This window comes from Urtica dioica, chromosome 10 (genome assembly GCF_054948205.1).
Source record: "Urtica dioica subsp. dioica isolate 48M chromosome 10, U.dioica_male_clone48M_v1_H2, whole genome shotgun sequence".
Taxonomy (NCBI): Eukaryota; Viridiplantae; Streptophyta; class Magnoliopsida; order Rosales; family Urticaceae; genus Urtica; species Urtica dioica.
In genome coordinates, this window is record NC_142765.1 from 6,601,074 (window position 1) to 6,614,103 (window position 13,030).

Genomic DNA, 13,030 nt, shown 5'->3' on the forward strand with positions numbered 1-13,030 from the left:
GCGCTGCATAATCACGTGACAATCGTGAGACTTCAAACCCGTCAACCTCCCATCCGCGGTAACATTCTTCTTCAAATTCCCCGCAAAACCATCGGGAAATCTGACAGATCTCAAGAACTCAGTAAACCGCTTCCGTTCTGAAGGTGTCAGAGTGTATGACGACGGCGGTTTCATCCATCTATCTCCTTCTTGGTACAAATGAAGCTCGTGCCTTATGTTCCAGTCCGCCAAAGTCAACCGCGCCTTATCTGTGTCTTTCGTCTTCCCCTCGATGTTCAGCAAGGTACCCAGAAGATTCTCGCATACATTCTTTTCTATATGCATTACATCGAGGTTATGCTTCAGCGTAAGACTCGACCAATACGGCAACTCGAAGAAAATACTTTTCTTGGTCCAATTCAGCTCACTCGCATCGCGCTTTCGTTTCTTCCCGCCGAAGTTAGGGTGCTTCCCCGGGGTTGCATTTCCCACTAATCGCAATTGTCGAAGTATGTCACTCGCTGATTTTTTCACTGGTGGTGGTCGTTTCTCATTTCGTACCTTGTACAGTTTGCTCTTCCTCATCGGGTGTAACAACGGTAAGAATCGACGATGATCGCAGTAAACAATCTTGTTTCGAGCCTTGAAAGACGGTGTGTCGTTGTTACACGTCGGACAAGCAAGGTACCCTTGACCACTCCATCCCGACAAACTGCTTCTCGTTGGAAAATCATTCACCGTCCATAGAAGTACGGAAAACAACCTGAATAGCTCACTGGTCGAACCATCTCTCAACACAACACCGGTTTTCCACAATTCCTTCAGCTCATCAATCAGCTGTCGTAAGAAAACATCCATGTCTTTTCCCGGCGCACTACGACCTGGTATAAGCAATGTTAACATCAAGTACGATGTTTTCATGCACAACCACAGCGGTAAATTGTACGCAGTCAAGACTACCGGCCACATACTGTACGATAAACTCATGTCACCAAATGGGTTGAAACCATCGGCGGCAAGTCCAAGCCGGACGTTCCTCGGTTCTGCCGCAAACATGGGATATTTTCGGTCGATTTCCTTCCACGTTGCTCCGTCTGCAGGATGTCGCAGTACACCATCCTCCTTAATGTGTTCATTCTCGTGCCACTGCATCTCTAGAGCTGTGTACCGACTCGCGTACAGTCGCTTAAGTCGATCTTTGAGTGGAAAGTAGCGCAACACTTTATGCGCTACTTTTTTTCCACCGTCTTTCTTCAGCCACCGGCTCTCATTACAAACTGGACACTCGTCTAGATTGGCGTTGTCCTTCCAAAACAACGCGCAATCGTGTTTGCAGACGTGAATCGACTCGTAACTCATACCAAATCGACGCAATTTCGCCTTTGCTTCATAGTGTGACTCTGGAATCGTGTTGCCGATCGGATGAGACTTTTTCAGTACTTTCCGTAGCTGATCAAACGACTTATTCGTCCACTTGTTCATCACTTTCAAATGCATCAACGTGACAACAAAGGAGAGTGACGAATACTCCGTACAACCCGGCCATAATTCTGTGTTCAGGTCGCTGAAAAGGCCATCGAACTGTCCACTCTGGTATTCTGCATTCGGGTCAATACTGTCATCGTCACCGTCTACGTCATTGTGATCTAAGATAACGTGTACAGCATCAAACATCCCGCCTCCTCCTCTGTAATTCGTCTGATACTGCATTACGCCATCTTCTTCCTCCCCGTGAAAGTTCCACCTCGTGTAATTCCTCTTAAATCCTCTGATAAAGAGATGATTCTCTATATCAGGAATTTTTTGCATCAACACGTTGTTACACCTCTTGCATGGACACTTAACTCGTCCTTCGACATTTACGTGTTGTCGGGCCATTGCCATGAACTCTGTCATGCCAGCCGCAAACTCAACGCTTAAACGTTGGTCCTCAATTATCCAATTCCTATTTGGATAACTCATTTTACCTATAGATTGAACATTTCAAAATTTAGTAGTTTCGGATTTTATTTTATAATTTCACGATCCTACCGAAATTTCGGCAGAACCTCCCCTATAAACTTAACAACCCAGCATCAAGCCTTTAACTTTAAAACTTGCATAGAAACATCCTAAAACTAACAATAAATCCAACCTCAGTGGTTCGATATTAAAATTCATAATCCATATCAACTAATTAATTTCACATTTTTAATCATTTCTAACAAGAATTAAATACAATTCCATTTAATTTACATAAACTAACTAATTGTTTTTACATGTTTTTACATAATTTTACCTAATATAAATATTTATAACTAATTTTAATATTTATACCTAATATTAAAATTTATAACGAATTTAAATATTTGTGTAAACAAAACTAATTTAAATATTTATAAAATTTATAACAAATATATAACTCATTTATAACTACTTAATTCATTTATAATTTATAAAATTTATAACAAATATAACTAATTAATTCATTTACATTTACATATAATTCTATAAATATAAATTATGTAAATATAACTAATTAATTCATTTACATTTATAACTAATTAATTCATTTATATTTATAACTAATATATAAATAAAGTTATATATATATATATAACTAATATATATAACTAATATATTAATTATATATATATAAATAACTAATATATATAACTAATATATATATATATAATATATATATATAATATATATATATATATATATAATTGGAGATATAGTTGACCAAATAATATTAAATTGGCTTCAAGTTATACATTAGAGACACGATTTTAACATATAAGTCGAAAAAGCACCCGACCATCAATTTTTCACATGCGAAGCAGAGTATGTATGTCGTGCTAGTTAGCGATTTAGTTCACGAAACTGTTTTTTTTTTAGTAACTAATATTATTTTTGCAATATGAGTTATTGGCGGCAGAAATACTCAATATTTTATTTGTTGCAGTTATACACTCAATATTTTAATATTATGGGAAAATACTCAATGTTATAAAAAATTTATCACCGTACGTACCTGAATCGTTATAAGTGGATAAGATGACACGTGTAAGTATCTGATCATATTGGTAATACTAAAAATAAATAAATTGTTTTTATTATGTTTAAATATAAAAAATTAATAATAATTTCATCGAGCGATAGGGTTTGGGAATAAAATGCCAGATATATCGCCGGAGAAGAACTTCGGTTGACGCCGCGTGTTTTTACTACAGAATTTTTATTTAGAAGTTTATTTTTATAAATCTACAAAGTTGTGCAACGGGTGATGATAAGCATAGTATCCATATTTAGGGAAAAGATATCGTAAATAGCTATAGCTTCTAGATTGAAGTTGCAACGAAGGAAAAGAATCATAATCGTCAATTAGTTAAACTCACGTTGCGATGAAATAATACGATAATCGTTTTTGGAGTAAATGTTACTAAGTATAAATATATAAAATAATTATGTCTCTTTTTTTCTAATACCAAAAAAAAAAACACGAATTATATTTCTAAATTCAACGAGCACATTTTTGCAACAAGAAAAAAAGAAGTCAAATTAAAGATATGCAAGCACTCTTTCTTCACGTATTTCAGACACGTGACTAATATACAACACCTGTGTCTTTCTTTTCTTCTCTCTCTAACGCACAAACAATATCGTCTTGTCGTTTTCATTGCCACCGATAAGCCCTAAACACGCAGTAATTCTCCCCAGAACGACCCACACGAATAAACCACGCTCTCTATAAATACCCACTCACTCTTTTCTCTCTTCTCTTCCAAATCACTCCAAAACACATTCATACAATTATAAACACACACACATTCATACAGAAACTAACGATGGTGATGATGATATTAATCATCTGTGTTTTCTTTGCGTTCTTGTCTTTCGCTTATCACTCCAAAATACAATGCCTTATCTCATTCAACAAGAATCGCCACCGTCTTCTCGACTGGTACACCCAGATGCTTGCCACGTCACCGTCTCAGACCGTCGTGATCCACCGCCTCGGCGCTCGCAGGACGGTGGTGACGGCTAATCCGGCGAACGTGGAGTATGTTCTCAAGACGAACTTCGGAAACTTTCCGAAGGGAAAGGCGTTCACGGATATTCTCGGCGACCTCCTCGGCGGCGGAATCTTCAACTCCGATGGCGAGCTCTGGTCGTCGCAGAGGAAGCTCGCGAGCCACGAGTTCACGGCGCGGTCTCTCAGGGAGATCGTCGCCGGAGCTCTGGAAGCCGAGGTGACCGGAAAACTCATCCCGGAGTTGGAGAAGGCCTGCGAGGAAGCTAGGGTTTTGGATTTGCAGGAGGTTCTGAGGAGGTTCGCCTTCGACGTCATCTGCCGAGTCTCGCTCGGGATCGACACGTGTCGCGTCGATCTCTCTCGGCTCGTGGCGGCCTTCGACGGAGCCGCGGCGATCTCGGCACGCCGCGGCGCCGCCCCAGTGTTTCTGGTGTGGAAGCTGAAGCGGTGGCTCGGGATCGGCTCGGAGAAGGAGCTGAGAGACGAGGTGTGTTTGATTCGGAGAACGGTCGGAGAGATCATCACCGAGAAGAGGAATCTCGGCGGCGGAACCGATCAGAAGGACTTGCTTTCGAGGCTTCTGGCGGCGGGGCACGATGACGTGGCGGCCACAGACATGGCGGTCAGCTTCATCATGGCCGGAAGAGACACCACATCAGCGGCGATGACATGGCTCTTCTGGCTCCTCTCTCGGAATCCGGCGGCGGAATCTGCCGCGGTGGAGGAAGCGAGAAGAACGCCGATCATCAGCTACGAGGGTTTAAAGGTAGCCTGAATTTAAATTTTCAAAAAATTATTGCTATATTTGACTTCCTCTCTCTCTCTCTCTATTACATTATAACCCCTCAAAAAGTATTTCTTCTACATTTTTTTCTAGTTTTAACTTTTTTAATCTTACAAATTTATAAATTCTTTTATTGCATATTAAGCGTTTTAATTTACATTTCTGGATCTGCCTCTGCATTACAGGACATGAGATTCGTGAAGGCGTGTCTATGCGAGTCGATGAGGCTGTTCCCTCCGGTGCCGTGGGACTCGAAGCACGCGGCAAAGGACGACGTGCTTCCAGACGGGACAGCTGTACAGTCAGGCGATAGGGTTACATATTTCCCTTACGGAATGGGGAGAATGGAGAGTGTGTGGGGAAAAGACTGCTTCGAGTTTAGGCCCGACAGGTGGTTTCTTGACTCCGCTGTGGGCCCGGATTCGGGCCTCCGGCACGTCAGCCCGTTTAGGTTCCCGGTCTTCCAGGCGGGGCCCAGGGTTTGTTTGGGAAAGGAGATGGCATTTGCTCAGATGAAGTACGTCGTCGCGGCGGTGCTAACCAGGTTCCAGATTACGCCGGTCGGGTCGGACCCGCCGGTTTTTGTACCGCTTTTGACGGCTCATATGGCTGGTGGGTTCAAGGTTTTGGTAAAGAGGAGGAAATAGACGGTGGACATTGTAATGTTAAATTGTGATATTCTAAGGGTAGTATTGTCTTTACAACTTATATTTTTCTTTTTATTATTGTTATTATATATTATATGTTACACTTAATCATATATATTGCCTGAATATATATAATAATCATATATATCATGATGCATATTGCCTGAATATATGTAATAATTATATATTCGTAATAATCATGATGCATATCACCTGAATATGTAATAATACATACATATATATATATATATATATATATATATCGCCTGAAATAATAAAGATATACACCTGGGTCCGCCGCCACTGACCTGAATAATATTCTTATTATGATTATATATAGGTAGCATGGGATTTATCTCAAAATTAATTAGACAAAATAAAATAACGGATGACCTTATAGCCTTTGCCGTTTATTTCTCCTTAATGGTATGTAATATAAGTAGAAAGTAAATATGTTTTTTTATGATTTATTAATCATGAATGCAAAGTACGTAGCACGTTATTGGGTTCGGTTACGTTTGGACATAAATTCCATAAATTCTCGTAATTTACCAAGTATTTAATTATTAATTATGCACGAGCTTGTGAAGTTATGATTACTACTTTACGCTCTCCAAGATTAGTGTTAGACATTTAGAGATGTGTTCCAGTATGGATTGGAAATAGATGTATGTGCTTCAATTTAAAATATAATATACGATTTCAGAATCAGAAGGCAGACAAGAAATCGAATCAGATAAGTTTGGGATATACGGTACGTATATAACTAATAATTGAGATCTGATTTTTTTTCTTTTTTTGGCACGTGGTCCATTTTAAAACGACATGATCTAATTTGGCCTTAATGCCAAAACTTTTTTTTTAAATACAGAGTTTGCTTTACAGAGCACAGTGTTTTGTCAACGACTAGTTGCTCTGCTCAATTCGGTAGTTTGGAACGACTAATAATACAATAACAATCCAAATATAATCGGTACAACAAAACAAGAATACATTTTACTCCTCCGTTGTTAATAACAAATTTTCAAATATCGAGTCAAAAATTAATAGCCCACGTGGTGAACATATTTGGAAATTATTGGATATATAGTTTTATATATTCACTTACTTGTATACAAGCCCCAAGAGAAGATGTAGGAGTTGAATTTGGTAAGAATATATTTTCGTTTGAACAGGAAAAGACAAATGTAGTCATAAAAAATCAAAAAAATTAAATAAATAGTGAATTAAAACGTTTGAAATTAGTATATAATCAATATTTCGTAAATATTAAATAATTAACCATAAAGATGATGTGATCTAATAAATAGAACTGACAATTTATTTAAGATTTACATATAAAAATATATGAAGGTAGTTATTTATCTAAGATTTACGAAACGTTGTTATTTAGTAATGTCAAACTGTAAATGTGACTATTTACTTATTAGAACCTAAAAAAATTTACAATCGCAAAAGAAGTTAAACACTATCCATATATTATGCAATGTACGTACGTACCAGAGTTGCAATTTAATTACTTAACGTTTGACCTATTTTGTACCCTTTCTTTATTTTATTACATCTTTCTTTTTGGTTATTTATTTTTAGCAGTCATATTGCTCAGTCTCAATGTAACGGTTTAAAATATATATATATATGGATAATTTACATTAATTCCCCCTGAACTCTCGGTCGAATCACAATTCACCACCTAAATTCTCATTTTCCACAAAATCAGTGTCTGAACTCTCCTTTTGTTACATAAATGCCCATTCCGTCAAACTTTTTACCATTCCGTCTATTTTTAAGTCATGTGATAAACATGTGCGGCATAAATAGAGGGTAATATGGTAAACTAACACATCTAAGACCAAATATCAAAATTATAATAGTAATAATAATAATAAATTGTTTAATATTTAGATAAATTACTAATTGCAAATCTGAGATTCTTGATTTGCCTAGTCTTGAGCACCAAAGTCATTTGACAACTCATCTTCGTCGTCTTCCGGGTCTTGAAAGCCCCGATCATATGAACACTACCACTGAACCTCGAAAAGCTCGTGAGATTCAACATCCCCTACCCCAAATCCCTCTCCAGATAATTCTTCCCCTCCGGCAACAGACTCGACCGGAGATCCATCGTCACGTTCACCGTCTTCGTCGCTCTCACCTTCACGTTCCCACCGGAGAGTCTCCTCTCGCCGACCTTTCCGCCGCCGTAAAACACCGCCGCCGAGTTGTTCGCCTCGTACCGGAACCGACCGAAGTTAGGGTTTCGGATCGAGACCTCGGCGACGAGAGTGAGGTTGAAGGAGTTCGCGGTGTAGCGGAGCCGGGTGACGTGGACGGCTCTGAGCTTGAAAGCTGGCGGCTTCGCTCGGAGCGCGACGAGGGAGAAGTTTTGATTATTTAAAAACTTCTGATGAGCACCACAACACCAATACTCTTCACACCCTCACGAACCTCTCCGCAGCTCGCTTCTTCGGCGATCACATGGCGGCTTTCGAAGCCCCTTCAATGCTCTCCCATTTCAGCAACGACTGGTAAGTTTTTATTATTCACAGAGATCCCAAAAAAAAAATGCACAACTGTTTGGATCGTTGACTGACCCGGGATCAGCGAATTCCACGGACGATGACGTGGCAGGGATATTATGCGAGCCTTGCAATGGAAGAGGATTTTTGAAGGCTGGGTTTTCCTGAATATTCTTAATTTAAGAAATAAAATAAAATAAAAATTAGATCTGGTCCATGTTTCGATTCCCATTCTTTCTCTAAAGTTCTCACTGAAGTTCCCCATTCTTTCTTTTTCTATGGGGTGTTTTGTCGAACACCTGGTGGGTTTCTGATTCCCACGTTTTTGAACTCAAAGATGTCTCTAAAATCTGATTATGTTGAATTGCAGAGGGAGGCAATTTATTTTTTTAATTTTGATAACTAAAACTTAATTTTTAGAAAGCTCCAGTGAGTAGGTACTCCGTCGGTTGAAGGATTGTAGCCATGGAAACTGGGACAGAGCTACAGGATGATAAAACCAGTGAAGATGTAGGAGAGGAATCATAAGAAGATAAGAAAAGAGATGATGTAGAAGAGAAAGCTGAGAAGAAGAAGATAACTTCCCCCAATTTCATGTTTAAATAATAATAATAATAATAACAACTTAGGGTAATTTGATGATTAAACATGTTTTTAATCACATTAATAATAATAATAATAATAATAAACAACTTAGGGTAGTTTGATAATTAAACATGTTTTAAATCACATTTGATATCCACGTCACCAAAATTTTAACAGAGTTAGAATAAATTTGATAGAAGGGGCAACGCCGCAGCAAAACAATAGTTCATGGCAGTTTTTGTGGAAAAATGAAGTTGAAGGGGTGGTTTGTGATTCAACCTAGAGTTTGGGGGGGATTCTTGTAAATTATCATATATATATATATATATAAGCACACAGAATATGTATCCATAATCTAACTTGTACCAAATTTAAGCTAAAAAAGAGAGAGCGACAATCAACCAGATGTGCGAAACGCGTGAATAGATATGCGCTTCTGAGAAAACGGCATCATTTTTTGTGTTTAAGATGATGGCAAAAAGATGGTGTTCCGTTTTAGTGAAAAAGTTTATATAAGAGACTGATTACTGTAGAGTCTACAGTGATATGGGGTTCCGTTTTAGTATAGTAGGATAATGTGTCTATCTTCAAAGATGTAATAAATAAATAAACTACATGTGTTTCTTCCTCAATAAATTGTTTTATATAAACAAAGTGTACCAACCACGTGGACTAATTAGAGTAGAGACACAAAACTAGAGTCCAGAGAGCTTCTGCTTTTGGTTAAACAAAGATCTCTCTGTGAGCACAGTGAGGCCAATGATTTGCCAAATTAAGAGCTTAATTATTTGCTCACGTTATATTTAGGCCCACCTGTCTAGTTACTATTACACACAACCGCTCATACGAAGACTAAGTTCCAAATGCAAAAAAACCAATCAATGGTTTCGATGACAGAGAAAAGACTAACTTCTGAAGCATAAAGAAAAAATCCACGGCTTTATTCCAGATTCGCAATGCTTTTTTCACTAGAATAATAAACATTGTACATTTTTTTGTTATATCTCGTCGTTTCGAAAATCGAATCGAGCTACAATTGCTGCCTAAGTATGAAACCAAAGAAAAATCTGCAAGTTTTCCTATTACTGCCAAAAGAAAAGAACAGGGTGTTATATAGAGCAAGGATTCATGGAAACTAAACCAGGCTGTAATGAGCTCAGAGCGTACTTTGTTCAAATGCTTCAAGGTGCATCAGTTCCGGTGGACCTGCGGTTCAGGTACCGAATCACAGCATCATCGACCCTGTGAATTCAAGCAAAAAAGAATTAGTTTGAGAAGAGAGCCGAGTCGGAACATGAAACTTTTTAGGCTTGTCTAAACTATACTATACCAGTGACATTTTTTGTCCCTTAAGAATTTATTTTAGCGAATTATCGTCAAACTATTGATTTTGTAGCATAACTTAATTAATCAACGCCTAACTAATTTAATACATATTGACAAATTTAAATTGGTTGTTCATAATCTTAGAATACAAGAGACATTTCCTAAAGTAAATATTTTTAGCGAAATGATTGTCAAAACTGTTGATTTTGTAGCATAACTTGATTTTTCTACACCTATATAATTGAATACAATATTTACAAATTTTTAAATAAGTTCTTATAAGTTATATCCTAAAACCCAAAATTGTTTGACGCTTCAGGGACTAAATGAGCTAAGAAGCCACCCATACACGAAATATAGAAAACATTCATTAAGAAAATATATATACATATATATATATATATATATATATATAACATACCAAGGTTGGTTGTAGAAATCGGACCGCCTCTCCTTGTCCGAGTCACGCGCAGAGTCTCCGGCAACGAGCTTCAGATCTTTGCTCTGCGACGCGACGAGCGTGTTGATGAACTCCGCCGGAGACTGGCTGAACCCGAGGAAGAAAGCCCTTCTCCTCCGGTGCTCGTGAATCTTCTTTATCGACGCCGAAATCAGCTCATCATAAGAATCAATCTTCTTGTTCTCCTCGGTGTTGGCCAAGAAAGACCTCATCTCCTTCTCGAGCCTGAGCGGCAAATCCACGAGCACGTCGTAGCAGCTCGTCCCGGCCGGCGAATCCCCCGAGAGCTTGACCACGTGCTCGATGTGGACCGGCTGAGGCGGAGTGAGATGCTGAGTCAGCCTCGGCGGGACCGAAGCGAACCTAACCCGATCTTCACCAAAGACCCTCTTCAGAGTCGGGTCGCAGAAGAAGCTCGTGGGATCTCCCGGGACTTGAAGCCTCTTGGCCTTGACGTACTGCCATATCGCGGCCGCGACTCTCGCCCGAGTCTCGGCCTCGATCCCGCCCAGAGCCTCGCTCAGGGGCTGCGAAAGCTTGTACTTCTCGGGGGAATAGTTCATCTCGAGCCGAATCGCGGCGGTGAATTCCTTGTTCCCTTTCCTCTTCACCTCGAAACCATCGTTGAGGGCCGGGGATCGAGAGCTCTCCCACGCGATCACGTTGTTTTCAGGGTATAGCTTCTGGTCGAGGTAGATCGTGACCTTCTTGAAGAAAGACGAGAACTTCGTGCCCGGCTTGATCGTGGGGTCTTTTCCGTCCTCCTCCAAGAGCCGTCCGATTATCCTGAGCGACCAAGTGGGCGGATGATCTGAGCCGCTCGTCTCGCTCTGGTTCGAGAATGTGTTGAAGACGTATATTCTCAGAGTCCTCTGGATCCGCGGAGAGGCCTTGAAGGACTCCTAGATGTGTAGATGAATTTTAGCTTAGCCTTTATCGAAATTTTCGATTTAAGACTAAATCTATGTTCGCTTACAAAGTGACCAAAGTTCATTCTTTTTGGTTAGTTTCAATTAAACAAAAATCAAAATTAACTCTTCAGCAGTTTCTTCTAGAGCCCAGGAGAGGCCTTGAAGGACTCCAAGATGTAAAGATCAATTTCAGGTTTACCTTTATCGGAACGAGTAACTGTTAAAAAATTCAGTTAGGCTAACCAAAACTAACTGAAATTCTCTAAAAAAAAAAAAAAAAATTGAAACTATAATCATTTGTATTAACGGGGGCCGAAAAGCCCAATTACAAAAAATCGGAAATTCTCTAATTTTTACATGCTAACCTTTTCTCGATTAAAAAAATAAATTGTTTACCTGAATGTCCATCTTCTTGCGGGCCAAAGCGGCATCGATTCGGGCCTCGTACTCGAGGAGCTGAGTGTAGAGAGCGGATTCGGGGAGGAGCGAGGCAACCTTCTCCGGGATGACTTTCTCTGCCGACTCGGGAAGCTTCTGCTTTTTCCGGCGAGCCGCCGGAGCGAGCTCCATGGTCTTGAACGGCGATCCGGCGTTGGCGTTCGAGGAACCCGGCGCCCGGGACGGAGGCCTCGGGTTGGCCCTCTTCGCCGGAGACGGGGCCGCCATTTGGGCCTGAGCCAATTGGGCCTGAGCCAATTGGGCCTGGGCTTGGGCGGTGGCGTATTGGGACTGAGCGAGGGCTTGGACTTGGGGCTCGGAGAGCTGAAAGTGGCCGGGGAAATGGGACGGGCCCGCTTGCTGGTGGATGAGCTGAGGTGGCGCGCCTGGGGTCACGAAATGGGCCGGGAAACCGACCACATTCTTCGCCTGCCCCGCGTTGTTGTTCATCGACATTCTTTTCTATCACACTTTCATCACACACACTCCTCTCTTTTTTTTTCCTTTTTTTTTTCTTCTGTTACACTAAGGAACCAACTGAAAACCCCAATCTCCAAACCCTACTCTTTTTTTTTTTGGCTTTTTTTTTTCTGGTTGAATTTCTCCGAGCCCCAATCTTCCTACCTAATTACCAATGCTTATAATCAAATTCTCCGATTGGACTAAACGCCTCTTCCGATTTCGCTGAAACCTACAAATTCCAAACCCTAATTACGAATGCTTAAAATCAAATTCGCCCACTGGACCGATTTCGCTGAACCCTAAGGTATATATATTAAAAAAAATCCTAAGGTATACATCGAAACGAAACGTCCTTACAATTAGAAAACGGAAAACTTGTCTTCTATTTCGTTCGTTCTTCTCTGGCTTCAAGAAGATCCGTCAATGGACCCAGTTTGCTTCTCTCTCTCCTTCTCTCTCTGTCTCTCACTCATCGTCGTTTTTTTTTATGTATTTTAGAGTGGAGTTACGATATTACCCTACATACCCAGAATTAAGGCCCAATTAATTAAAATTGGGCCAAAGCGTTAATGAAAAAGCGTGGGCCAGGCAAAAATAACCTCGACTAATTCTGGTTCAGGCCCATTATAAGAGTTGTTGATTTTTTATTTATTTTTCTTATATTCAAACTCTTGAGTCTTGCGTGTGCTAATCAATATCAATATGCAACCAACTGGTTTAGGGCCTAGGCTGATTGGGAATGAAATTAATAAGATCTTTTATAAATATTTAATTTTGTATACCATCATTGTGTCACTAGGCTAAGCCATTTGAAAAGGAATTAATTTCATATTGCAAAGAAGCCTAGATCTCTTCTCTCTTATTACTAATTAGGTCCCCAAAAAAAACACCACAACACTCA

The 13,030-nt window shown here is 39.8% G+C and overlaps 3 protein-coding genes across 4 annotated transcripts; 1 reads left to right on the plus strand and 2 right to left on the minus strand.

The window, feature by feature from the left end:
• The first annotated feature begins 3,766 nt into the window (after positions 1-3,766).
• Positions 3,767-5,503, plus strand: CYP94B1 (cytochrome P450, family 94, subfamily B, polypeptide 1). The gene is made up of 2 exons (XM_089629069.1): positions 3,767-4,763; positions 4,967-5,503. Exons 1-2 carry the CDS (start codon positions 3,810-3,812, stop codon positions 5,426-5,428), a joined length of 1,416 nt encoding a protein of 471 aa, XP_089485195.1. The 5' UTR covers positions 3,767-3,809; the 3' UTR covers positions 5,429-5,503.
• Positions 5,504-7,322: 1,819 nt separating this feature from the next.
• LOC149383288 (late embryogenesis abundant protein At1g64065-like) lies at positions 7,323-8,212 on the minus strand. Its single transcript, XM_089627736.1, has 3 exons — positions 8,200-8,212; positions 7,495-7,858; positions 7,323-7,449 (listed from the first exon to the last, which is right to left on the minus strand). Exons 1-3 carry the CDS (start codon positions 8,210-8,212, stop codon positions 7,323-7,325), a joined length of 504 nt encoding a protein of 167 aa, XP_089483862.1.
• A 1,240-nt stretch (positions 8,213-9,452) lies between these two features.
• LOC149383289 (SWI/SNF complex component SNF12 homolog) lies at positions 9,453-12,635 on the minus strand. 2 transcript variants are annotated; one of them, XM_089628270.1, is made up of 5 exons: positions 12,487-12,635; positions 11,626-12,358; positions 10,280-11,220; positions 9,700-9,774; positions 9,453-9,617 (listed from the first exon to the last, which is right to left on the minus strand). In XM_089628270.1, exons 2-4 carry the CDS (start codon positions 12,121-12,123, stop codon positions 9,714-9,716), a joined length of 1,500 nt encoding a protein of 499 aa, XP_089484396.1. In that variant the 5' UTR covers positions 12,124-12,358; positions 12,487-12,635; the 3' UTR covers positions 9,453-9,617; positions 9,700-9,713. The 2 variants fall into 2 exon arrangements, with proteins under 2 accessions (XP_089484396.1, XP_089484395.1); XM_089628269.1 differs by having other exon boundaries at positions 9,453-9,774.
• Between the last annotated feature and the right edge of the window lie 395 nt (positions 12,636-13,030).